At 47.0% G+C, this 26600-nt stretch overlaps 7 protein-coding genes across 7 annotated transcripts; 3 read left to right on the forward strand and 4 right to left on the reverse strand.

The window, feature by feature from the left end:
• Window positions 1-1367: 1367 nt before the first annotated feature.
• Window positions 1368-1898, forward strand: LACBIDRAFT_312405 (uncharacterized protein; the record flags this gene model as incomplete). The annotated part of the gene is made up of 1 exon (XM_001888115.1): window positions 1368-1898. One exon carries the CDS (start codon window positions 1368-1370, stop codon window positions 1896-1898), a length of 531 nt encoding a protein of 176 aa, XP_001888150.1.
• A 1441-nt stretch (window positions 1899-3339) lies between these two features.
• On the forward strand, window positions 3340-5288 carry LACBIDRAFT_333492 (uncharacterized protein; the record flags this gene model as incomplete). The annotated part of the gene is made up of 7 exons (XM_001888116.1): window positions 3340-3501; window positions 3585-3669; window positions 3737-3755; window positions 3815-3940; window positions 4001-4211; window positions 4264-4917; window positions 4998-5288. 7 exons carry the CDS (start codon window positions 3340-3342, stop codon window positions 5286-5288), a joined length of 1548 nt encoding a protein of 515 aa, XP_001888151.1.
• A 295-nt stretch (window positions 5289-5583) lies between these two features.
• Window positions 5584-6795, reverse strand: LACBIDRAFT_333493 (uncharacterized protein; the record flags this gene model as incomplete). Its single annotated transcript, XM_001888172.1, has 7 exons — window positions 5584-5618; window positions 5644-5650; window positions 5677-5919; window positions 6224-6268; window positions 6340-6541; window positions 6602-6724; window positions 6791-6795. The coding sequence occupies 7 exons, from the start codon at window positions 6793-6795 to the stop codon at window positions 5584-5586; spliced, it is 660 nt and encodes a 219-aa protein (XP_001888207.1).
• Window positions 6796-8078: 1283 nt separating this feature from the next.
• LACBIDRAFT_333494 (uncharacterized protein) lies at window positions 8079-10028 on the reverse strand (the record flags this gene model as incomplete). The annotated part of the gene is made up of 8 exons (XM_001888173.1): window positions 8079-8273; window positions 8417-8638; window positions 8697-9065; window positions 9190-9322; window positions 9375-9490; window positions 9543-9792; window positions 9849-9958; window positions 10005-10028. The coding sequence occupies 8 exons, from the start codon at window positions 10026-10028 to the stop codon at window positions 8079-8081; spliced, it is 1419 nt and encodes a 472-aa protein (XP_001888208.1).
• A 5704-nt stretch (window positions 10029-15732) lies between these two features.
• On the reverse strand, window positions 15733-16817 carry LACBIDRAFT_312412 (uncharacterized protein; the record flags this gene model as incomplete). Its single annotated transcript, XM_001888174.1, has 5 exons — window positions 15733-15798; window positions 15858-15949; window positions 16000-16124; window positions 16187-16541; window positions 16592-16817. 5 exons carry the CDS (start codon window positions 16815-16817, stop codon window positions 15733-15735), a joined length of 864 nt encoding a protein of 287 aa, XP_001888209.1.
• Window positions 16818-19341: 2524 nt separating this feature from the next.
• Window positions 19342-22235, forward strand: LACBIDRAFT_333496 (uncharacterized protein; the record flags this gene model as incomplete). The annotated part of the gene is made up of 5 exons (XM_001888117.1): window positions 19342-19801; window positions 20026-20239; window positions 20318-20406; window positions 20455-21593; window positions 21726-22235. The coding sequence occupies 5 exons, from the start codon at window positions 19342-19344 to the stop codon at window positions 22233-22235; spliced, it is 2412 nt and encodes an 803-aa protein (XP_001888152.1).
• A 2423-nt stretch (window positions 22236-24658) lies between these two features.
• On the reverse strand, window positions 24659-26542 carry LACBIDRAFT_333497 (uncharacterized protein; the record flags this gene model as incomplete). Its single annotated transcript, XM_001888175.1, has 8 exons — window positions 24659-24662; window positions 24805-24827; window positions 24962-25048; window positions 25633-25801; window positions 25823-25886; window positions 26141-26224; window positions 26271-26337; window positions 26477-26542. The coding sequence occupies 8 exons, from the start codon at window positions 26540-26542 to the stop codon at window positions 24659-24661; spliced, it is 564 nt and encodes a 187-aa protein (XP_001888210.1).
• Between the last annotated feature and the right edge of the window lie 58 nt (window positions 26543-26600).

Here is a 26600-nt window from a genome sequence, read left to right on the forward strand (position 1 = left end):
ATTTATTATTTGGTTCTGTTAGGATCAGAGATCACAAAACCAGAATATGAAACAGGAATGACGGAGTGCTGTCAATATCACACATATATAGTATATCAATAAATATGTACCCATATAACATCAACAATACCTCTTCCCACCCACCCTACAGCAAGCTGTGCATTAATCCACATCCAGACCAAGTGGTCAGATGCGCTCCCTATGGAAATGAATAAAGTGCATCCTTCCAGTTTATAAGGCATAGGACTACAGCCAAGGGTGGGTGGGCGTCGTTCATGGGCGGTGGACATCGTTTTCGTGGGCAGGGACGTCGTTTGCAGTCGCTGGACGTCCGTGGGTGGTCGTTTTCGTGGGCACTGGTCGTCATTGGTGTGGGGTCGTTGACGTTGGTGGGCGCTCGTTTTCGTCGGTGGATGACCGATGTCGTCGTTCGCCGTCTGGTTGCCACGTCGCGACGTGGCACCTGTGGTTTGTGTTAAAAAGGAGAGTGGGTGGGGTGGTTGTTCCCACTTACCTGGGCTGGGCCCTCGTCACGCATCGTCAGCGTCGTCGTCGTCATCGTTGTCGATGTCGCAGGCGGTCATGGTTTGAAACGGTGGTGGTGGTTGGTGATGGTGGTGGTAGGAAGGAAGGAACGACGTGGCAATGCTTCAGCCACAGCTGTCACGTTTGACGCGGCACGTGCCTAAAAGCGGTATATACATACCTTTAGTTTCTCATATAATAATGCCTTCATGGCTCAGTTGGCTTGAGCGCTGCTTACATTCATGAGGTCAAGAGTTCAATTCCTCAAGATGTAAAAAAATTATTTTACTTAAATATAGTAAGGACACTGTATTCTAATGGTATAATAGTCATTAATTCCTTCCATGGAATCCATATGGACTGCTCCATGGAATACATGTGGATATGCCTGCATTCCATATGGAATCTGATGGAATCCATATGGAATGGTGTTGGAGTCCATATGGAATTAATCATTCCATGACCATTCCAGCATCATTCCATATGGAATCCATGATGTCCAGGGAATCAGAAACTGGCTGTGTCCTCAACCAACATTGATTCCATGGATTCCATATGGAATTCTTCATGGATTCCACATGGATTCCATATGGATTATACCGGGGAAGGTAAAGACCTCCAAATCCCCACAATTACTATGATACCAAGCAGTTCAATTCTCTGATTCTTTTGATCATACCAGAACTTTACCTCAATCCATTATCTGATGCTGCTTCTTTTATTGGATACTTCACCTCTTTATTGTGACAGACACACCCTTCCGTTTTCGATCCAAGGAGGAAATTGCAGTCAGGACCACCATTCCTCCTGCACCTGTTGTCCCACAGCCACCTTGCATATTGATGATGATGACCCCAACCACCATTGCTAAGGGCCCACTCAAATCCATGTCTCCTCCAACCAGTGGCCTGGGATCAACGACCACACTAACCACTGTTATTAAGGGGCCACTAACCACTTTGACAACCACCCCAGGGCCACTAACCGCTTTGACAGCCACCCCATCCACTTCTACAGCCACCCCATCCGCTTCTACAGCCACCCCATCTGCTTCTACAGCCACCCCATCCACTTCAACAGCCACCCCATCACCTCCAACAGTGACATTGGTGACTGCCACCCCAGCCATTGTGAAGGGGCTGTCTGAACCTGCAACTGATGCATCTACTCTTCCACCACCCATCATCCCACCTCTAACTGCTTCGGAAACCACCACCCCAGCAAACATTATGAGGAGGCCATCCAATACAACACAAGGAACAGTTGAGGGACCATCTGATTCACGACAAAAAACCATTTCAGATGCTCTACAGAAGAGTGTGCAGGAAAATGAAAGCCAAAACACGTGCAAAGAAATCAGACACACTTTCTGAGCCATGGACTAGCAGCCGGAAACGCAAGCAACCAGAACCAGAACCAGACCTGAAAAAGCCAGAAGAGCCACTCACGATGAAGAAGAGGAAGACGAAGTAAGCATCTCACTTACATTTGCATTGTCCCTTTCAATAATTCCCTATCCAGGGGTAGTTGGTTTTGGCACAACCCAACTACCAACAGCTATTTTGACCAGGACAACAATCCTGTTGACAAGAATGGTCATCATCTCAACGGTAATTAAATAGATACCTCTGACCACTTTAAACAGCAGTTAACGCTTTTAGTATTGATTTAAATTCTCTTCCAATATCTATGCACTTAAACACAGATCACCTTGCTTGTCAAGGTCTCCCAAGGTCATAAATACCAAATAGGTACAAACAAACTACCCAGCGGCCATGGGGGTCTTTTCTTGCATATCGCACACACAAGTGGGCAAGCATGAACAAACAAACTTCCTACACACGAGCGAGCAAACCAGTGCAAACAACTGGTCTTTTCAAAACATAATATTGTTGTCTCTTTCTTAGTGCCAGCTCCAATGTTTACATACATCTTTCCAGTTAACCAGCTCTTGAACACTGTTTCCTTTGTTATGAAAAAAGTCACATTGTATTGGTGCAAAGCAGTGTATTTGTCAGCAAGCAAGGTGCCTGCTGCTAAGTGTCAGCCTCTAGTTAAATAGACCTCTCATGTATCTAAAACTTCATGACAATTTAAATAGCTCTCTTGGGTTTCGGTTATGTACTCAAAGCTTTGACCACCATTTAATTAGACTGTTTAGATAGTGCCTACTGATAGTGAGTTTTCATTTAAATTGTTATTTAAATCAAATAGCCCTAAGCATACCCATGGTCCATTATTTAATTGGAAACCATGACGATTTTTTACTCCTAACCATTGATGCACTCAGAGGCATAGACAGGATTAACCTTTTAACAGTTGTCGCATGTCCATGCAAATTCACTGATACCACAGTGGTGGTTGTGCAGGTGGACAGGGGAGGTTGAGGGGAGGAGAGTCGACATGACGGTGCCAAGGAACATTGGTTTTTGAGAAAGTATTGCATTGTGTGGTGTTCAAAAAAACATAAGGAGGATGAGATGGCCAAGCAACAGAAAAAAGGCATAGGGGTGGTTGACACAACATGGATTCAAGGTTGGAGGGGTTTATATAGAGTATATAATAGAAAGAATTACCAGAGTGGCAATAGTAATGTAACCAATGGAAAATGCCAGGCAACACCAGGTCAAAAAGGAAAAGGAGAATGGTGTGGACAATAGAAGATTTGAAAAGGTTGAAGCATGCTTCTCTCAAGAGAAAGACATTCCAGTCACACCATCATGACCCTGGACTGTCCCTTTCCCATCTTTCCTGCGCCCTGGATCGTCTCCCTGCACACAGCCTTGTCCCTCTTTCGGTTCACGATTGCTGATCATGCCGTTTCACATTTCACCACTTAGTGCCCTCTTCCTCCCTGGCCTCCACCACTGCATTTACGAGTTTGCCGCTCAGCTGGTGCATGTGGCTACTCGTCATGTTGCGAACATGTTCCTTCCTGTCCTCGTGCTTGTCTTTGAGCTTGGGAAGGTCTCCCAAGTCCTGCTCTGCCTCTATCTCTGCCTCTTGATCATCCCCGATCTCCAGCTCCTCCTCTGCATCATGATCGCCAATGTGATCAGGATGGTCTTGGACATGATGGAGGTGTCTTAGCAAGAGTCTTGTGCCCCTCTCCTTCCCCTCCGCGTCGCTCAGATCCACCAGCAGGTGAGCGCAATGAACAAAGAACAACAGCTTCCCTTTCCTGGATCGTTGGGCCCTGACGGAACTTGAGACATATGGTATCTAACACTGTAAGTACATGCAGTGCATTCGCACTGCAAAGAAACAAAATGTCTGATTTAAACTGCAGGGACGGCCAACCCAAGTCCACTCTCAAGGAGTGGTGCCACAAGTTCAAACTCCCTGTATCCAGAAATGTCCCACAATTGATCGACAGGCTTCATGAATACAGCAGGGATGATGAGAAATGGAAAAGGTGAGCTCAATGGGATGTCCCTCACTTAGCTGTCTCTAACCTTTGCTCCACATCTTTCAGCCTCAGCCCAGTCAAGATGCACTCCCACAAAGGCCCCAGGCCCAATGCAAAATCTCAGTGGTACCAGAAGCAGTCCCAAATTCGACAGGCAGCATTGTTCAAGAGTGATCCAGCTGTCCCTCCCTCTCAGGCTCTCATCATACATGCCTTGCCTATAGAGCAGTCAAGGGATCTTCAGATGGCTCAACAAGTGGCAATGGTAATCCCTTGGGTAAGTCCCCACCATTTCAACACCACAATGTAGCTTGACAATGAAACTTCAGGCCAAAAATTATGTTAAGCACCTTCCATACAAACCATGCCAGCCAGATGTGGTTCCTCCTTCCTCCTGCCCACGATTGAGTATGTCTGGGGGGAGCAGTATGTCTGTCCAATCCCCTTCTTCCCCAGGCATCTCTGCCCCTGCCACATCTGTCAGTGTGTATCCATCCCTGGCCCTCCCTTCCACATCATTCAGCAGCTTTGACATGCGCACTCCCTCAAGTGATGTTTGGGAGCCCTCTGATACCGACATGCAGCCCCCCTCTAACCTGCTCACTCAAGACATGAGTGTCACAGCTGCACCCAGTGGAGGGAACCTCATGGAAGCGGGTTCTTTCACAATATTCCCGCTGTTGCTTGCCCTTTCCTTGGTAGTATCTGGTGCCCGATCTGTTGAAACTCAATCCTTGACCCTCACTAGTGGCACGGTGCTCATATTCACTGCAGACGACATTCCAGAGCTGGCCTACATCAGAATCAACAAGGACATCCCTCTTCTGGCTTCAATGTGGGATGACTCCTCGTCTGCTTGGAGCGGAGTCTCTGTCACCACCATCCAAGGTCATTATGTCGCACTCAAATTCTGGCCCAAGCTCTACCGGTACTGGAAGCCTGCAGCTTGGAAGGCGAAGAAGGGCGAATGGTTTAAGTGGAAGGTAAGCTGAACTTTTGTGTTGGGCTTTCATATACCAAGCTTACACAACACTTGAAGACAGTTGCTCAGTGATACCTTCAGGGAACCCGTGAGGAGTTCAAATTGGCCTTTACAGTCAACGGCAAACTGCAGTCATACATGGCCATTGAAAAGGCAATCACTCAAGCTCGTGTTGCTGACGATCAGGCAGTTGCTGCAAAAGCACGTATGGAGTATGGGGTGGACTTTAACCAAGTTTTTTTGTATTGGCGAACCCATGATGGTGCCAAGATCATCATGAGCAAGGACTCGACTATCACTCATCACTACCGTCACCTCTGGGGAGAGCTCCAGCAGGATGAAGAGGGGGATTTCGATGAGGATCTTGAATAACTTGTTGATATTTAATTTACATTTACATACTCTTGTTCCTTCCACAACCTTTAATACAAGTTTTGATCTAGGCTTAACCATTGGGTTGAAGAAGTCTTCCTGTCCCTCTGTGGGGACATCATTCCATGACATCAAATATTTGACGATTGTCATGTGTGTGAAGTCGGTGCTCCACCCACCCCATTCACAAATGCAACGGATTGTCCAGTGCCTCTCTGATGAAAGGTATTGACAGCCTCCTTGCTGGAATGAGTGAGTACCATATGGAGAGGGATCAACACCAATGTTGATTAAATTATTCCTGAAGCATTCCAGGAATTTCTCTGTGCTCTGCAACAAGGCCAAAATGACTAACTATGGAGCTATAAAAAGTATATGTTGCACATACCATGGAGATGCACTGATTTTGGAGGATTTGCTCGTGTTTATTCATTTTAGGGAAAAGAGGGCCTCGCTTAATCTTGGAGTATGCAAGCCACTCTGCAAGTGCTGTTACTGGACACAAGTGCCACTCTGCTTCGGAGAGTTGGTGCCAAAAAAATGGCTTGATGTCTGTATATGATGATTCGATTATTAGTTCAGCTAGACATTGAATGAAATAATTTCCTTGCCTCCATTCTGAGCAATTTTTCTAAATGGCAGTGTAAGTTTGATACACGTATTGGACTTGAACTCAATATCATGCACTTGAATTTTTAACACCTCATCAAATCGGAGAAGACAGAGGAATGAGATTGTGTATGCAAATTGCAACAGTCATCGGGTTTGACCACCACACCAATCCTCAGTTGCCTCCGATTTTTTGTGGGAAGCCGTCTTGCGGATTTTCCAATTTTCCTTGCGGTGATTGAAGTGGTGCAGATCATAAAGCATTTTCTGGCAGTGCAAATCATGAGTACCAATGCAGGTAATGACTCAGTCTCCAGTGAACACACAGATGCGATTGCCTGTGCACTTGTTGCTGTTTCTCCTGCTTGGACCTGATAAAATGGATTAGAATTTCTAATAGTTCTGGAAGTTCATACATCACTTTTCTTCTGTGAAGGCTAACCATATAACTTGAAATGGCAACAGACACAGAGGGGTTCCCAACCATTTTTCCTGTGGAATCCTTATGCCAAGGAAGTGTACCAAGTCCATGGATACGCCCAAAGACATAGGTCATTGCTGCCCACATCTTCTGGGCATGTGCATATGTTGATCGCTCTTGATTTACATCTTTCTCTGAGCCATCCAGGTTGACTGAATCACATCTGGTATCCATTGTCAAGTTGGTAACTCAATATATAAAAGTGCCAATCAATATTGCTTACTGATGCATAATCCAGGTGGTTATATAAAGCGGTGCATTCTCATGTGGCATTGCACTGAAGAATGGATCGCTAGCTTCAATGAGTCCCTTGCCCACCAAGAAGGCATGGCACTGGACTTTTAGCCTAGTGACAGAACAAAAAATGGTATCTACACCTTGAGACACATAGCTGAGCTAGAACTATACTCACCTCATGTATTCATTGTCAGTAGTGTTCGCAGGTCCAGTTCAGTCTGGTTTTTTGCCCCGAAAACGCGCAACCGTGGACCGCAACCGGTCCAGGACTGACCCAGATATTGAGGGAACCGAACCGGACCACCTAGGACCGGTCTTTTGCGGTCCATGGACCGTGTTCAAACCGATTCAGACCGGTCTTTTTGCGTAAAATTTGTCATACCAATATAAACCATTTGTATCTCAATTATTATTACTCTAAAAAATAAACTGGTTATATATCATAGTAAAACATATAAATACCCATCATTCCACCAATTCTTAAGAAATTTAATGAAGGTTTGACATAGCTATGACTGAAACCGAATTACATCTCCTAAAGACTTGGGCAAAATGTAATGTGGCAACTGTAAATTATTTGATGCATACCATATATTGATAGATGGTGAGTATATTTTCATAGTTAAAATGTCAATATCCAAAATTTTAATCAAGCAAAATGATGAAAGTTTGAGTGAGTTAGAATTAAAGTCATTCTGGTACAAGTTGCACAAACAAGTATTTGTGCCAAAATGGATTTGGTTATATCTTTCTCAGTTCTTAACCATTTTTGATGAACCAAAAACCCAATTAAAGGTAAAAAAACGTGGTTACAAGGCTATGTAACGCACGTGACCGTTTAACCGGTTGCAACCGATTTAAACCGGTCTTTGAACGGTTTTAACAGATTTTTGAAATGAGGCAACCAGCAACCGGACCAACCCCAAATTTGGGCAACTGCAACCGAAAAAAAGACCGGACCATGGTCTGGTTCAGTTCGGTCCACCGGTTTTTTTCGGTCCCATGGACTGGACCTTTAAACACTAATTGTCAGTGCCCTCTGTAACCCCCTTTGAGGCTTGTAAAACCATCTCCTGTAGCTTTGCAAATGATGGACTTGGTTTGCTTGATGAACTGAGATTTTTGTCTTCGCCTGGCATGTCTAGATGTGTGGTTGGAAAGATTAAGTCTTTCTCTCCCTCCAGATCATCCTGAGCTTCCTGCTCCTCGACGCTGTCAGACTCTGGAGGGGCGACAAAGCGCTGCACCCCAGCAAATGCAGGGAGTGTGATCTTAAAAGACATGATAGAGAAATGGGTTAGACAGACTTGCCTGTGTATATATATCTGTGATGGAATAGGAGGGATTTGAGATGGAGGCCCACAAACAATTTTAAATAGAGTACACAAAGGGACTAATGCATACGATGAGTTACATAGATGGCGGTTGTACAGGCAGAAACGGGAAAGAAAGATCTGTATCAATTAATCTAAAGTAAGATCAATGACTTCACCATCGAAGAGGTGGCGACAATTAGGAACACCAGATGGTGCATCATCATCCACTGTGAGGTCGAGATAATCAAGGATAACTGGCTGAGGCTGGGGAGAGCTGAATCCCCCTGCAAAATCCTCCTCTTCAACTTTAAGAAGAGGCTCTGGCTCTACGTACTTCGGGATCTGGAGTTGAGGTTCAATACAAAAGAAGAGATTGTTATAGAGAGAAAACATACATTGTTTGACTTATTATGTTCAGTGGATGATAGCTTTTCCTGGCAGAGAGAAGGGAGCACAAGCTTGATGATGGCAGCAGGAATTCACACCATCATCTTTTTGGCCCTTATATCAGCATGGTTCAGAAGTTTCGACCTAGCTTCGTTAACAAGACCTTGCTCTAAAAACTTGATATCAAAGAAAGGAACTGGCAATGCAAGAGTGCCTTGGCTGGCGCAGTTGATGCGGAGGAAAGAGGAAAGGCATGGGAGGTCATCCACAACCACTCCATGAACCACATGATCAACAAGTTCAAGGAGGGGACTCTTTACCTGCAGGCAGAGAAATTCTGAGTAAAAGCAGTGGAGAAACAAAAAGAGAGACACAAACTTTTAGAAGGCGACAAAGGCAAAGGCCCAGCCACATGTGTGTCTGAAATTTCTCCATGATCTCATCAGGAGACCAAGAGAATGAGCGCTCCGCAAGTGATGCCATTTCGGCAAGGTCAGGCTCACGGTGGACCCATGCTGAGAACAGAGGGAGTGGCCGACCACCGGCCCATGATGTGATGGGCTGGGTGTACTTGAGAATGACAGATGGCTGTGGAAAGTCAGAGTGAACCACATTGGCGAGAGTGGGGCACTGGCACTTTAAAAAGCCTTGCACATTCGAAGACAACTCATCCCGAAGTTGTTGGCGCCATGGGACTAAAAAAGTTGCCAAATCTTCCTCAGAAGAATCCTTGGTGGCCCCCAGAAGCTAGTCACCCAGGGTAGTTCGTGCAAGGCCATGTGCTACAGCTTTGCCGCAGCCTGCTAGCCCAATCTGTAAATGGCATATTCAATGTGGTTGCTAGAATAGGGTATCTCAAAATAAAACCAACCTTATCATAATCCCCTCCACAAAGGATAGCAATTAAGAGCATCCCACCCTGTGTTAAACGAACACTGGCTATGGTTTGAATGCCTTCTGATGTGTAAAGCTTCACATCATCCTTATTTTTCTTGATGTTCCAACTAAAATGGGACCATGAGCGAGCAATCGGATAGGCAGAGGATTAGAACTCACTTGCGCATCACACAAGTAGCGCCAAAAATCAAGGCATCACTATCATCAGTGACGACAATGTCGATGATGCCCAACTTGTTGAGCAAGGCCAGCTCTGCCTTGGCTTTGCCGGGAGCCTATTTGCCCATGGTTAGTCTTCTGAGGACAGAGAAGGCACTATTTACTTACAATATGAGTGCTGAATCCAAACGCTTTGGCAAATTCTCTGAACCACTTTGCAAGCCAATGTTCTCTCGGTCTAACATGCTTTCTGTGCTTCATTGAAGGCCATTCACTACCATCGAAAACAAAGACAACGCTGACGGATTGATTGAGGAAGCGATTGAGCTTGTGGAAAAGAGTCCAGAGCTCTGGGTTTTTGCCTGTTTGGGAATGGCGAGGATGGTGGAAGACAGCTTGAGTTTGGTGTAACCAGATGCTACCAAGCCACATCAGTTTTATAGCAGGGCCATGCAGAGTGGGCAGCAGACAGACCTTGCATCAACCCCAAGCATGATAGTACGATGACCATTCCCATTCTTCTTGAATCCCTCACTTAGGGTCAGCTGCGAGAGGGATCGTACTTGATGAGCTGGCTGCACAATCTAGGATCAGGTCAGCCAACATTCCCCATTTTTACACATGACACACCTCCCAAAGATGAGAAATGCCCATAACTTTCAATGGCTCAAATATTGAGGGAGAGGGTAGTTCAGAAGAAAAACACAGTGAGACACTGGTCTACCATGCAGCGCCATCCTCAAAAGCAGAGTCTGCGAAAGGGGCAAATAAGTGGGGATACTGGAAATAACACTGCTCAGTGGCGTTGTTGGAGTGTTTGGAGTATTGCCACAAGAAAGAGGTACATGGCATTGGGGAGCGTGGTTGGCAGAAGGAGAGGACGTTGAGGGGGCATCAGAAGGAGGAGCCGAGCCGGCAAGAGCGAGTGAGGGGGTAAAGAGATAATTTGTGTTTGGTTGTTGGAGGGTTTGGCGCACTGGGTTTGCTGATATTGTACCAGTGGCTTACCCGATAGGCAGGAATCTGTCTAGAAGGACACAATCAAAGTGCATTGCAAAAGGTTTGGTGATTGTCAGCTGGCTGCAGCTGATAGCCCCCCACAATACTGTGACGTATATTGTGGGGGGATACACTGTCCACCAAATAAGGGGGATGTGCAGCATGAAGCAACGATGTTAGGATAAGACCGTTAGTGGTAGCTCAGACGGTTACACGTAGTGGTAAACGACTGTATTGTCAATCTCTACCTGTTAGGATAAGACCGTTAGTGGTAGCTAAGGTAGAGATAGTAAGTAAAGTATCGGAAGATATATAAGTAAAAGAATACACACCTCAGACGGTTACACGTAGTGGTAAACGACTGAGGTGCGAGGTACGGAAGTAGCGAGAAAATTGTAAGTACGGAAGTAAATGAAGGAGTTGGTAAATAGAGATAAAGAGCGTACGTAGCGTAGGGTTCTAATCCTCAACACTCCCCCTGAAACCGTAGCTCCTAAATATCGATGTATTCCATTCCCATAAGTTTGATGAGGTATTCCAGCGTTGGTCGAGAAAGTGATTTTGTAAAGATATCAGCGACGTTTTGAGTTGTATCAATCGGGACAACGATGATGTCTTCAAGGTTGACGGCCTCACGGATCCAGTGGGTCTTGACATCGACGTGCTTTATTTTGGTATGACCTCCAAAGTTTTTGGTGAGAGCGACGGCGGCGTCGTTATCGCAGTAGACGGTGATGGGGAGATCGAAGAATTGGTCAACTTCGAAGAACCAAGCACTTATCCATTTTGCTTGTTTCCCAGCCTCGAAAATGCCCACATATTCAGCTTCTCCAGTCGAGGTGCTGACACACCTTTGAGTTTTTGCTTTCCAGCTAACTGGGCCTCCAGAGGATATAAAAACGAACCCAGCAGATGATTTTCGGCTGTCGGATTCATCCGCATAGGAAGAGTCGGAATAGCCGAAGGGTTTGATAACCCCGTCCTTTCGGTATGTGATAACGAGGTTGCTGGTTGTTTTCAGGTAAGCGAGGAGGTGTTGAACAAGCTTCCAATGCATAGGGCGAGGATCAGATGCGTAGCGCATCAGTACCATGACAGAGAATGCGATGTCGGGCTGTGTACCATTCGCAACGTGGTTTAGCATCCCTAATGCGCTTCTATAATCCTTATCGCGCATGAATTCGGAGTCGTGAGGAGGGATGGGCATAGGCTGAGATTCGACGAGGGTAACGCCCGGAGGGAGAGGGGTATACTTTGGATTAGCGTTCTCCATTCCGAATGTAACTAAAGCCTTCGTGATAAGCGGTTTTTGATGGATAGATATGTCGCCAGAGGCATGGTTTACGATCGACATGCCAAGTACTTTGTTAGGAGTGCCTAAATCGGTGATTTCGAATTTTGCCGCGAGTTCTCATTTTGCTCGATCCATTGCGTCAACTGAAGAAGATCCTGCAGATACGTCATCGGTGTAAGTCGACGAGATGGTATACCCTTCAGTAGTATGTTGAATGCGTATGCAAGGGTCTGCTCGAGACTGGCGGTGACCGAGTTCGGTGAATGTTTTGTTGAGTAGACGAAACCAGTTGTTGGCGCCGTCCATGGTGCCGTATATAGTAAAGTTCATGATAAGAACAGTGTCGATATTGGGGATTTTGTAATGATTTTCGAAGCCCTGGGGAATTTCGAGGTAATTGGTTCCCTGGGGTTTGGAGTTAAGGTACGCCCCAACGAAGTCGATAAGCCAAAAATGGAGCTTCAAACTCGCAATGAGCGCAAACAACATTCGGACTGATTCGTACCTGGCCACTGCGGCAAAGGACTCATAGTAATTCTCCCCAAGCCTCTGAGAAAAACCTTTTACTACCCCACGGGCACGACGTCTAATGAGGCTCCCTAGGCCATCGACCTTCAAGTCATAGACCCACTTTCCTTTGATGGTTTTTACACCAGGGGGATGAGGAACTGCCGTTACGACGCCACGCTCATCCCATTGAGCAATTTCTCTCTCCATGGCTGGGAACCATAGATGACGTCGGGACAAATTGAACGCGTCGTCAAATGTCACCGGGACGAATCGATTTTGTGGTTCCGGGGGGAATTCGGCATTTAGCGCGGTGTGTGTGGAGTCGTCATCTTCATCAGGATCTTCCAAAATTGGAATTGAAGCGTCATCGTCAGTTTCAGCTGGTGGAGGGTTATTTTTCGCAGCAATTCTTGCTGATTGACGTGATGCAGGGGGATAGACAATTCTGGGACGTGTTTGAGGATGGTTGAGAGTATCCGGAATGATTGGGTTGCCAGGAACAGCGGGGACTGTGATAGGTTTTTCAGTGACTATGGGTTCTACAAGGAAGTCGTAGTCAGTATCGCCGTTGTCCTGGTGGAAGTACTCCCGCTCAGTCGTGAGGGTACGGTGTCCAAGACCTTCCTCAAATTTGACGTTTCGGGAACGGATGATTTGGCCGGTCTCCGGGATCAAGATCCTGTAAACGCCTCAGCCCTCAATTCCGATCAATCTGCCCTTTTGCCCCCGTGCGGCTAATTTGCTTCCGCCCTTCTCAAAGGGGATGTGCACATATGCGATACAACCCCAGACCCTTATGTGTCCCACATCTTGTCTCTTTCCTGTCCATCCCTCTTCAGGGATCACACCTGGGTGTCGACTGGACGGCAACCTATTCTCCACATAATCCGCGAATGCCCATGCCTCGGCCCACCATTTTGCCGACAATCCAGCGTCCAAGAGCATGATTCGTACGGCGCCAGTCGTCACTCCAATAGAGCGTTCCGCAGTACCATTCGAGGAGGAGGAATAGGGGGGGGTTGGTAGCATGATGAGTCCAGTCTCACGAAAGTATTCGGCCCATAGCTTGCCTTTGAATTCCGGTGCGTTATCGACTCTGATGAAAACCATTAGCTTTTCAGTGACCTTTTCACTTTCGCTTCGATAGGTTTTCAAGGCAGTTAAGGTTGTCTCGTCTTGGCGGTTGGCGAGGAAGAATGTTTTACGGTGAGCGGATCCACTATCATGGAATTTCATTCCGTATAACGATCCACCATGAGATTTGACACGAGATGGCCCCCAGATGTCGATGTTGGTGAGTCTTAAGATCCTATTTTTGATTTGGACATCGTCGTCATATGGTCGACGTTTCTGATTCCCCAAGATACAGTCTTCACATTGTCCAATAGCGTCCTCAGAAGTAACTTCGAGGCCGTCAACAAGCTTTAATGCTTGTTTCACACGAGTGACTCCGAAATGAGCGAATCGGCGATGCCAGGTAGCGAGGTCAGTAGGACTCCGAAGGGATTGGGCTGTGAGGGCAGTCGGTATAGCCAGTGAGAAGGATCCATTGACAAGGTACAGTCCATTCTTCAGGATTCCATCAAAGATCTCTGATTTCCCTTTGTAGAAACGAACTCTCTGGTCTCCGAACACAGCATGCCACCCAGCAATGTCCATTTTGCTAATTGACAAGAGATTGGCGGTGATGTCAGGTGCATGAAGAGCATCGCGAAAGGTTAAGGTATGTTCCACATTATTGAACACCACCTTGATCTCAATGTCGCCTCCCCCCAGTATCGAGAAACTCGCGCCTTCCTTAGAGGACTGTCCGGCCATCCTCTCCAAAGGTTTATACATTGAGAATACGTCTCGACTTTTGAAGAAGTGTGTAGTATACCCTGAATCCGCAAATGAACATGAGGAAATGGAAGGTAAGACTTGGCTAGCGGCTAAGGCGACCTTCTGAAGGACTGATTCATTTTCCTCCAGGAGTTTAGCGACATCGTCATTGAACGTAGCCGATAAGGCGAAGTGTCCACCAGTATTAATTGTACCATCAATTGTCGAGGACGAGGATGCTAAGTTTGCGATAGGAGAAATGGTTCGCTTCCCTTTCCACCATGGGGGGTATTGTCCTTGCTTCCCGCCTCCCATTTGGAAACAGTCGGGGATCAAGTGTCCAGTCTTTCCACATGAAGGGTTGGTGCATACGAGGTGAGACTTATTTGGGTTCGATGATCCTCCGGGCCTCGTTCGGAGGGTTTTCACCTCAGCCTGGAGTGCATGAACAGTTGCTTCCAGGGCTTTGACGGAATCGAACGTGTTGTTAGTTGTTTTGGTGGTTTCGGATGCGCGATTGGCGAGACGTTCCCCGTGTGAGGTGAGTTTCATGATGACTTCACTCAAATCCTCTTTATCGTAAAGATTCGATATGATAGGGTCCCAAGACTTGGGGAAGGAGTCGAGGAGTTTCGTGATGAAGCGTATGTTGGTGATTTCAGCACTGGCGTCATTAGCGGCCTTGCGTAGTGCGCGCATTTTCTCGATATGTCCGTTCTCTCCTGCAACTTTCATTCCCTCTTCAAACTTGCAGTTTGCTAACGCTCTCTCCTGCATATTCCTAGCCCTATCGCTTGCGCCACCATACTGCTTGGCTAGTAGGGTCCAGGCCTCATGCAACTTCCCGTTTGAGTCAACGCCGGATCCAGCAATATCTACCAGATTGATCAAGATCGACGACATCGAGGCACTCTCGCAGAGTTCGTATTCGAGTTCTGATGGAGTTATGGAGTGGGCTGGAGTAGGACCTGGTGGTTTATCGGTTGTAGAGCCGGAGGGTGATGTCTTTGGATCAGTAGACGTATTTTCTGCGTCCAGTATCTCCTGGGGGACGACGATTTTGTTCTCCCAGTATTTTAGGTATCCTCGGGGTTTCCCATGAGCGATCATAAGTGTTTTCCAGCTCGCGAAGTTTTCATATCCACGGCAGCGCTGATCCTCGGGCAAGGAGAAAGGAATCGAAATATTGTGACTTCCAGACATGGTAATAAGCCTTTTTTATTGAGTCGAGGGGATATGTGTGTAACCGATAATCTTCTGATAATTTAGGAGCGTGCGGGGCCCATAACCTGTTAGGATAAGACCGTTAGTGGTAGCTCAGACGGTTACACGTAGTGGTAAACGACTGTATTGTCAATCTCTACCTGTTAGGATAAGACCGTTAGTGGTAGCTAAGGTAGAGATAGTAAGTAAAGTATCGGAAGATATATAAGTAAAAGAATACACACCTCAGACGGTTACACGTAGTGGTAAACGACTGAGGTGTGAGGTATGGAAGTAGCGAGAAAATTGTAAGTACGGAAGTAAACGAAGGAGTTGGTAAATAGAGATAAAGAGCGTACATAGCGTAGGGTTCTAATCCTCAACAAACGACAAGGATGTGCTGGGTTCAAGTAGGCCCATCATTGATAGGCGCTACGTAGTGTTTATCCCCATCACGTTGATGTGTGTGAGTCACGCAACATGAAAAGCTACATATGTAGGTGGTGGAATATGGAGAACTACAAGTAGTCATTACAACTGGCAAACTACTAATATGTAGGTACACTCAAAAATTCTCCAGTGTGTTCTGATGGGCATCTAGTGCAGGAAAAGCATTAGACAATATGAATGTATGAAGGCGTAAAAAGTTATGTCACTTGCACTGTGCACAGTTGAAAAGGTGGGCATCCTTGGAGGCAGAGTTCCAACTGCTCTTTGGTGGTCTCAAGATACCTAATGTGTCCAGGTGCTGTAGGACTGTCAGCAAGTGAAGGTGAAGGAGAAAAAAGATAAATGAACCTTGGTCAAGCAAAGATACCTTGCTGGATTTCTGGTTGGACACAGGAGGGGTATCCTTGTGGTGCACATAGCTGTCCCTGAGCTCATCTCTTCCCCTTTGTTCCAATGCACTGCTTACGAATGGTCTCATGGCACCTATGAAGATGAAGGGTAAGATAAAGTGGTATCAAAGGAAATTTGAACTTACAAATCGGCAGAGAGGTTGGCTGGCTGGAAGTTGTTGTCCTCTTCATCACTGTCGTCGTTGCTCCTGCTTGATCTCCACCAGTGTGCCCTAATGCTGGCCTGAGTCGTGGGTGCGACAATTGGGTTGAAGTGATGCGACCTGGGAACGATCACGGGATAGGGAATGGTGGAGGGGGGTGAATGTGATCCGCTCCCATGGCTATGTCTGCCAGAGGCCATGCAATCGGAGGACAGCTCACCAGCACTCAAGGGGTAAGTGAGCAATGGCAGGGAAATGGCAGCACCATTGTGTGGGGTGTATAGATGGCCAGGGGATGAGGCACTGAAAGCCTGAGCCTCAGCCTTCTTGGCATGTACTACGCCAAGGCATCAGCAACTAACATCTAGAGGAAATGAGCTTGCATACATTGCAGATACGCAATTCCTGCACACTTGTGGTGCCTTCCGACCTGCGCCACTTGGTAGACAAGAACCCAACAGGTAGACTCCAAGGCCGCACCAATGTAAGTAAATCTGCATTGTGATTTGCCAGTGGTCGAATGAAAATTTGTGGAGATGCAAGCTGGCGCCCAGGAGTTGTTGTAGTCAGCGAAAGTGGGAAGAACACCAGGACAGCGAGAGGATGCTGTCATGCATGTGATAAGTGGATGGTTGGGTCTGGCATATCATAAAAACTCGGGATGTTGTGCAGTCGATAAATTGGTTGTGGGAGTTGTTCTGAGTATCGCCACGTGAAAGTCGTGGGACGGCAGGATGGAGGTATCTCATTTCGTTGATAAGTGGGTTGTTGGGGCATTCTTGCCCTCAGTTAGTCATGTGTATTCCCGAGGCTTCAAGTATTTGCATGCCAGTGAAGGGCAAGAGGCGGGTGGAGGGGATGCAGAACGACCAAGGAAAATGGGGCTGCAACAACATTAGTGAGGCACAAAATCAAATGCAAAAGTATCATACACACCTCTTCGAAACGGAGGCGACACATTGGGAACAAAAGGCAGCCTGTCAGCCATTTGGTATTGAGGGTGGGAGGGAGCAGACAGCTGGAGAAGGTAGGCATAGGCAGTTGAGAGCTACACCCTTGCAGAGGCCTGGCAAAACCAAGGTGCCTGACAAGCCGTGTAGTTTCTCAACTGCTGGAGAAACAAGCAGGTCGGCATTGATGTGTTGACATTGAAACATTGATGGTTCACATTGATGCTGTGGCTTTGTTTAGGTGTGTTGATAACTGCCACCATCCAAACATGTCAGTTGCATCGTTGCGTCTGTCCAACACGGATGTGTCATTCCAAGTTCAACGTTCCTCATTGACATGTTTATATATTACTGTAAATTTCAAATACTTTTCAGAAGAGTATGGACAAATAAAACCACAGTAGTGATAAGTAACATGTGCTGCTACATACCTGTAATCGTTTAGCCTTTAATTCTGGAAGATTGGCTACATATCAAAAAAGCAGGGACAGGTCTGAACTGTCTCTTGGATGGGACTGGATCGTCTTTTTTCAGGTTCACCAATGTTTCTGTATGGTTTTCGCTGGCAACTCACGCATTTCTACGCTAAAATTGACCACCCAGTGGGGACCTTCTCAAGGCAAAAAAGACAATTCAAAGCTCCCACAGGACAGTTCAGTCCAGGGCACTGCAGGGTCTTTGTCACAATTACAGTCGTGGACAAGCAAAGCCCACTAATAAAAATGGAAATGTATTAATGGCTACCAAAGTGCCCAGAAAACGTGCAGATACGTTGAGGGAAGCTTCTGGCCAAATTTCAGCCAAGTCTCACAAGCTGTTTTGGAGAAAATGGCCATATACAGAAATAGACCCTAAAATTTTGGCCAGACACCAAAAAGTGCCAAGAAAAATATGAAAAATAGTGGAATCGCTTCCTTTCATGGAGAACAATCTGCCCATCAAATTTCGAAACAATTTATCAAGTGGTTCTTCTGGAACAAATTGCCAAACATTGACCCAAATTGGGCACTTAGTCACTTTTGATGTGACATCTATCACAGGACTAAGAAATTCCATCACACTAGGCTTTCTCAATGCAGGGAAACAACAGGGAAATCCCTTTCTGATAGAATCTTTGCCCTTTCTGAGTAGCTTCCAGCCGAAGCCCAGCACAGGTGACAACTTTCAATAATTTCTGGCCAGTTTCAACCTGTTTTTCTCCTTAAATGTTGCAGTTTTTTGGTCGAAATTTTTGGCCTGTGACGCCCCACTTCAGATCATCTTTTTCGCTGTTCGCAGCTTTACTTCCCAACCAAAACAAAAAAAAGTTGTTGTTCAGGATTTGTCGGAGTTTTCTAATTAGGCATCACAACTGGTTCTAACTTGTTGTGGATGTTCCTATCAAAATGGCCGTTATAAACAGAAACAACCAAAGAGTTTTTAGTCACAATTTTGGTCCCATCCAGGGTGACAACTGGTTGCAACAGAGCTTGTGACATGATTGTTGCATGATTGTAGCCAATTTTGGGCTAAAAAATAGAAAAATAGGCAACTTTCAACAGTTAGCACTGTTTAGAACGCCGATTCAATGCCGTCCCAATGTCAGGCTTGTCAGCTGGTTGTGACGAGAGAATTAAATCTCCGACAGGATTGGTTCAGGATGCCTACTAGAATTTGAATTGTGAGATCGGACTTCAATTTTTAGCAGGTTTGAAGCGGAACCACTTCCATGACATCGCACTAAAAGTCTGCTGGAGTCTGACATTTATTCTCCAGAGTCCAAGTTGAAGTTGAGTTGAAGCTTGGTTGAAGCGCCCCAAGTGAAGGTGGCGTTTGTCGATGAAGTGGTTGTTTACTTTGTCATATGAAGACAAACTTGCAACAATAGTAAACAATACTCCTTTCGTTCACTCCGCTGTTCAATGCTTGCGTGGAGGGCCGCCACAAGGCCAACAAGCTCTCTTAGCCGCAATTTCCAAGCCCCAAGGCGACGGATAATACACAACGCGTCCTTCAGCGCCAGGCCAGCCGGTTTAGCTTCAAAATTTTTCTTCAGGAAGGATGGAACTCCGAGGTCTAAAGTAAAAGGTCTGGTCATCGGTACGTGCATCGCATTGCTACTCGGCGGTTACTTAGAAGTTTCAAATTTGGGGGTAACTCGTGAATTTAGGTGCCGCAGCCTTTTCAACGCTCACGTTGATGTACGCCATGCTGGACTTGATCCACGAGTACGACCAAACGAACTACCTCTTAACGTGCCTCATCCACATCCAACGAGCCGACGGCGATTTTGGCGCTGTAGATCTTCTAGAGCCGTCCGCTGCCTTGTCATACTTCCGAGAACTCTGCTCTTCATTCACGGACGTTCCCCCAGACGTGATTGACAACTTTTTCCAGGATGTGACGCGTCTCGTTCGGTCTCAAGGGGAGCCTGCTGTCAAGGCGCATACAGTGCTGAGGGAGGTGTCGGAGAAGGTGCATGAGATTTTAGTGAAGAGCAAGGGTGCGGAGGCTTGGGATACTGCGGTTGATGTGATTCGGACTTTGGATGGGGCTATTATTGATTTGGCGGATTTGGTGGAGGAGGCGGTTGGAGAGGACGATGATGGAAAGTTTGTTATGTATCAGCGGATAAAGGAGCAGAAGGCAAAGGACCCGGGATCGAGGAGTAACGATTATGATATCATTGGATGAACGGTATGTTTGCTGTCATTGACGAAGGGCCGACGGTGCTAACTTGGAGGTTAGCTCTTTGCAACCTGTACAAAATTATATCTATCATAGATCCTAATCATTATTCTTGCATGTCGGACTAACATCTTGGTCGTCCCATCAAGACATCCAGCGGCGAACATACTGACTTACCTTTAACCCTGCCTATCCCTAGAGCAGCTCTATTTGCAACAAGGCGAGGGTTCACGAACACATTTCCGACACTGGGGCCAAGGCCAGTTCTTCTTCACACCGCGCCCGCCACCCAGTTCCACATCGAGGCGCTCGTCCATCAACACAGGAGACTGACTCCAACCGAAGTGTGCCTGCGCCCAATGATTACCGTAGTCAAGCCTGCACAACAAAGTTGGCAAGACGAGGGGGAATCCGCGATGTCGGTGTCGAACGTTGACGATGTGCCCAACACCGTTTTTGGATGGGAACCAAACAGAACAAAAATTCCCTTTTTTAGGTGTTGCGCCTCTCGTGTCGTGAAACTTTCTGAAGCATACTGGTTTTTCGAACATTCCAACGCCTATCCATCAACCATGGAATCTACAAGTGAGCCCCCAGGTATATCTGTCGTCGTCACTGACTTTCCCCTCTTAGACCCTCCCTTGATTATCGATGACGTCTCCCAATCCTTTCTTGAAGTTTGCGACCCCGTTTTTGATGTTTATAGCGAGGAGCTATATAATTCACCCATCTTCCCAACGGACTCCCTTGAAACGGACACCTTTGCCTCGCTCACCACCTCCGGCTTTGACAAAGATGACCGAGCCCGCCTCACCGATAACTACCCCAATGCATATTCCGACACCTATGGTTTGCGCAGCGGCCGAGGCTTCATCTTCAAAACTGGTCCAGCCTGGCCTAAGGGCGAAATACCCTATGGCCGCCCCGTGCCGCACGAGTTGCGCCCCGTCAACGCTCACCCAATCACGCCTGTCTGGGACGACATCCTCACACGTATAGAGACACGCCTTAAAGATGATAAGCTGCCATTTACCGCCGTCATGCCACTGACATTCGCCACAGTAGGAGAGGGAGAGCCCCTTTGCCCTCTTGTGGTGGCGATCGGTGTCGAGCCCAAAAAGGTGGCGTTCAAGGATGCAAAGGCTGTTGCAGAGTCCGTCGAACTCATCCTCGTCGAGGCTGGCTTCGACAACGTCGACGTCGCTATCTGGGAATTTGAGACCTTCCTCTCCGGCGTCAATCTCCCAGCTCTCGACCCCGTGTTTGACGGCAGTCTCACAAAATTTCATCACCCATTCACATCCACCCTCTGCATCCCCGTGGCCCCCCTCAAGCATCCCAAATGTGAGGGCACGCTTGGCCTGTTCCTTACGCGCGGTGATGGCACTGAACTCTTGGTTTTAACCGCTGCCCACGTTGCGCGTCCCCCCACAATGTTTCCTGATAACAAGGGCATGTCATTGAAGGCAGCCAAAAGGTGCTGGGAGGAAATAATTGTGCTTGGGGATGACGCCTACGCCCGTGCAATCACGGACATTCAACACAAGGTCAGAAGCCTCAAGAATAGAATTCCAACAGGATCGATGAGGGTCCCTTCGCTCCAAACTCGTCTAGATAACGGCGAGGCTGATGCTGACGGGAGAATCCGCACTGCTATGAGAACTGCCCAGAGGCAAGAGTCAATTTGCAAGCTGACCATCAGGCAACTCTACAAGCTCTACAGCTGGGTCACGCTGACTATGTCCATCCCCAGTAATCGCAGCATTGGACGGGTGGTGTTCGCTGACCCCATCAGAACTTCATCCAAAATGCATGCACTTTGGATTGGGCTCTCATTGCAATGAGGAAGGACGCATTCAGTGCTAATTTCCTGGGTAACATCATGTATGTTGGTATGCGCACAGAACAAACTCGAAGAGCAAACCTTCCTGGACCTGATGTTTCCCAACCCCAACGACCAAGAGGGCTACGAATACCCAGAGTGGGGCCTCCTCCACATCAGCGGCGTCGTTCCCATGGATGAGATTCGCTACCCCAAGCAGCTCAACGAGATGGGCGAACCTGCGATGGCGGTCATCAAGAATGGGAGGTCTACAGGCACCACCGTTGGTTATGTGAGCGGCTTGAAGTCCCTTGTGCGCTACTACTGCAAGGATACCGATATTCAGTTCACATCCCGCGACCTCACCATTGTTCCTTATGACGGTGATCCTTTGCGCAGTGCCGGCTATTCTGGTGACGGTGACTCAGGTTCTGTCATCGTTGAGCGGAGTGGCCGTGTTGTTGGCTTGCTCACTGCTGGCGGCGGCCGCAGCGGCGTCGCCGACTCCACCGACGTTTCCTTTGCTACTGTATACTGTGAGCTCGAGAAGCGCATCAAGGAGGTCTTCCCCGGCATCCGCCTCCTCGACTAGGTTTGTGTACTCCCTTTTCCTTTATTTTCTTGCACTCCATAGATCACGCTGTTCTCTGCTAAGTACCTCCGTCCAATCAATTTTTATTCTCTCGTACGCACAGTGATTTTATTTAAGTCATAGCGCGACCTTTTTATGAAAACACACATTCCACATGTGTCACAAAATTCTTCCACGATCCCCCCCCCTCAATATTTTTGAACTAACCCCCTGCGCTAAGTTCCCTTCCCATCTCTAATGAATGAAATATCTAAGTCACAAATGTGCCCATCAAGTTCTCAAACGTTCTCAAGAACTTGAAGCTAAAATTCCATATTGACGCACTTCTTCAAGTTGAAGAATGGCGTCCAGATCTAGTATAAGCAAGTAATTTTCCCTTGAAAATGATATCTACAAATCTCATATATTGCTAGCATATCGGTACTTAAATAGCAAGGCTTGGTACATGAGGAGATGTCCCCTTCAACTGCTGCAGCATTTACATAATTCTATCCCCAAGGAACTTGACCAAAAGGATTTACAAGAGTGGTTTTTTAGTCCTCTCCGCTGCACTAATAATCCTCTTTCAAGAACCCGAGCATTGCAGAAAAATTAGGTTCCACCGAAAGTATGTCCGCTCTGGATATTTAAAACTCTGGCTCGACTATATGTAATATCAAATCCGAAGTCGACTTGCATTACGAGATCTTTTTTATTGAGTCTATGGAGTGTTCTAGGTTACATCATTTGACTTCAAGATGGGAGGAAGTTGTTGGCATCGACACGTCGGGCACCTTAAGCATTCCTGTCTTCAATCCACTTCATGATAAATTACCGCCAACACGCAGGGGTGAGAAGGAGCAAGCCCTTATATTTTGTAAGCGCATCGACTGGTCTAGAATTGTGAGTAGGTTGAAACTTGAGCTTGGCGGGATCAAGCTCAAGGACCAAGGTCCATTGACGATTTCAAGTAACCAGATCCGCTCGCGTGGAATCATGGCGTTAAGGCAGGCTGAGGCACCAAATAAAATCACCGGCTCAGTTTGCCGTGAAGTTGAAGGCCAAATTCGAAACACGAAACAAGTGGCAGCTCAGCAGCCCACTGAACCCACCCAGTGAAGCCTCCCACTGAGCCCACCTGACCACCCGACTCTGATCCTTCATGTGGAGATATCAGGATTTTACCACATATCCCCGTTTTTCTTTCCTATTGTCTGTTTCGGTTTTCCGGTTCGCTGATTTGAAATACCGCGCCGTGAAGCGCCAGCTACAGGTATGCGTGCTTCCCTGGTCCATCTTAACTTTGTGAGCTTCCTGGAAATGTTCGGGACCCGGACCGCACAAAAAGCGTCATCTCCAGTTACCACATAGCCTACAAGCTTCACATTATCGGAGCATCAGGTAAGTCATCAAGGGTTGCTGGCGATGGATGCCGCAGCTATTCCAAGATAAATATTTCTTGACGCCCACGGAGCTACTAGGGCGCTACTACTGAACCACCAAAATAGACGGCGTCTAACTTTGACGTCGCGAAGGGTTTCCGAGGGCGAAATGAAGGTGGGAGTATCCTAGTCAGTCGCGTTACAGAGGCAATACGGAGGTGTAAGCCATCGTCGCAATCGGAAATCGGCCCGAAGAAGTGATTTTGTGCCAACAGGCAGCACAACTCGGTCAATAATATTCATGGCGTCATAGAAGAAGACACCAAAGGGACCGGACCATGGAAAGTTGTCGCCGTTCCGAACTATCAGGGTGAGTCTGTGGAGTTCAGGTTATACAACGTGTTCGAAACAGGAACATGATTCACGAACTCGCCGTCTCCACAGCGAAGAGAACCGTATGGGGGAAATTTGCAAAATGAGAAGGTGCCTTGCAGTCCTGATGAAGTTGGTGAAGATGTCATTGATGAGAGTAGGGTGACATGTACAACCGCTGGCAGAGCGGCCCCGGTTTGAATCAAAGTTCCGAAGTTGACGACGTGCAAATTATTTATCTCAACGAATTGAAAGGGCAGTGAGAACCTCGACCTTAGGATCCGAACAGGGTTCATTTGGGATGCAATATTCGCGGTCATGGTGATGACTTGAATCGGACCGCGGATATAAGATTCTGAGTTTGAGTTGTGATTGTAGGAACGGTACCCTGCCCATGGAACGAGGCACAAGTCAAATTGAGAACTGAACTCCCGGTTTACGCTGAACTTCGTCCAAGTTATTGCGTCCAGCTAAAATTTATTGAACGGTCGTAGGAGCAAAGTCGGCTTCTCGAGTACAACTCTTTGATCCTCCTAGTTGCGCTGCTTATCGCAGCTTTAGTAAAGCATTCCCAGTTCAAAAACCCTCGTTATTATTTGCTTACGCACTCAAAAGTTCAGACCCAGTGGTTGGTCTCCGCTGTAGGTTGAAAATGAATTTATTAGCACAACAACAGACTTCAACCGATGATTACCTGTTCAAAATATAAAAAAGATATTTCGCCTGATTCTTAGTGGCATGTTCATGCAAGGAAGTCTAAAATCACGTCGCCTTTCTATAGCTAAGTGATGTAACTCGGTTTTTTAGAACGGAAAAAAATTATGATAGTCACTGACCTCTTGTTCCCAGAATCACATGTCTACATAACACAAAAAAAATAAGCGCCTGGAGCGGCCGCTCCTGTAAAATTTTCCCATAAATTGCTATGGGTTTCAGAACCTAAGCAGCCTAGTATTTGATGAATCAATCGACTTCGGAATCCGCCCAGCTCACCTTGAACGTGAAAAAACAAAAAAACAAGTCCGAACTCCGGAAGTTGATAATAGTCGATAATGTAGCCGTAATGATCAAGTCGAGCGTCTACAGAACGCTAAGATCAGAAAAGACTCAGATGTGTCAGTGGGTGGCAGTGTGGAGACCGGTAGGCACCTGAATTTCAACTTGTAACGGCCATCTCCGCTGCCACTCCCTCGATCAACTGCGATGAACCAGAGCTGTCAATGTGCGCCATGCTCTACGCAACTTTTTTCCATCTTTGAAAGGGCAGAAAGGGGCGGGATGTCAAGCGACGGAGCCTCCCGGAGGTACGCCCAGTGGGCTAAAGGTTTTATCCTTTGGATGGTAGGAGCCTTGAGGAGGTTCAAGGCCCAAGTCAAGCTACTGCGCTTTGCTCGGACTCCAAAATACGTTAGCACAGGACACGGGAGACGAGATGACGGTTGTAACGGACTGGGCATCACAACGGCACGGAATCGAGCGAAGTCGAAGGGGGAGTTCCCGAGCCCAGACTTCGCATTGTGCCAGAAAAGGCGAAAAAGAGCCACGCCAAACTCCAGCCAGTGAAAAGTGGTGAAATTGAAGTCAATGGAGCGTTTTCAGCGAGTCGCAAGTCTCCGTCCATCAGGAACTCCCGAGCGTTGCCCGAGCCCGAGGGTACCTATTACAGTCGAAACCCTCGTAACCCATGCATCAGATAACCCATAACCCCTGAAATCCCATGCCATTTTGGATCCACCAAGTTGGTGGGCGGGGATTTGCATACCATAACCCATAAGTCCGTGATAATCCATAACCCATAGCCCTTCGTGGGCAAAACCCATAGGTTTTTGGACCCTAAGTTAGGGTCATACCTACCAAAAATGGTCATAGAACCCCGCATTTTTCACTGTTTTTTCATGACACTCAATAAAATTTTTATCTACATTAATAAAATCCACCACAACACCAAATTTATTGACCTGCTGATCACCAAATTCTCTGAAATCAACTTGCAATGCCCCTCCTCCCCAGATCAAGCTTCACTCGATCACGAAGTCAACACTGTTGAATAGAAATACATCAATGATGACTTGCCCCAATGGTGCTGATTGTTTTACTTCCAGTCCAGCAAACAAAGAAAATTAGATTTTCTCGAGATTTCCATGATTTTTTGAGCGCTTATTTTTTTCCCACCCCCTCCAACCCATAACCTCTGAAAACCCATAGGCTGGACTGTCCACGGAAGGGTATGGGTTACGAGGGTTTCGACTGTACAACCTACATAGACCTGGTCTATGTAGATTGCTTAGGTTAGGCTAGGTACCTTTCAACTTCCGAGTCCTGATGTCCGAGTTGTGGTGGATTTGAAGACTGAACCAAGTGTGAACGACCTGAAAGGCTGAATAAATATGGAGCGACCCACCTGTCAGTTGTTACTGGTTCGAACATGGCTTGGGCGCAAGGGAGAAATCGGAGAGTTCCGCTGTCAACATGACATTGAAAGCTCAGGTCATTCCAGATTGTACTTACTTGGGCCTGAAGCTGTGCTGTCAAGGGCTTGCAATGGTAAAATCGACCCCGCGTTTTTTCGGTCATTTCTTTCTTGTGTTCAGAGGCGCGGGGTTTGCCAACTCGGCATCAACGGTGAAGCTTT

Source organism: Laccaria bicolor, genomic scaffold (assembly GCF_000143565.1).
Source record: "Laccaria bicolor S238N-H82 LACBIscaffold_52 genomic scaffold, whole genome shotgun sequence".
Classification (NCBI taxonomy): Eukaryota; Fungi; Basidiomycota; class Agaricomycetes; order Agaricales; family Hydnangiaceae; genus Laccaria; species Laccaria bicolor.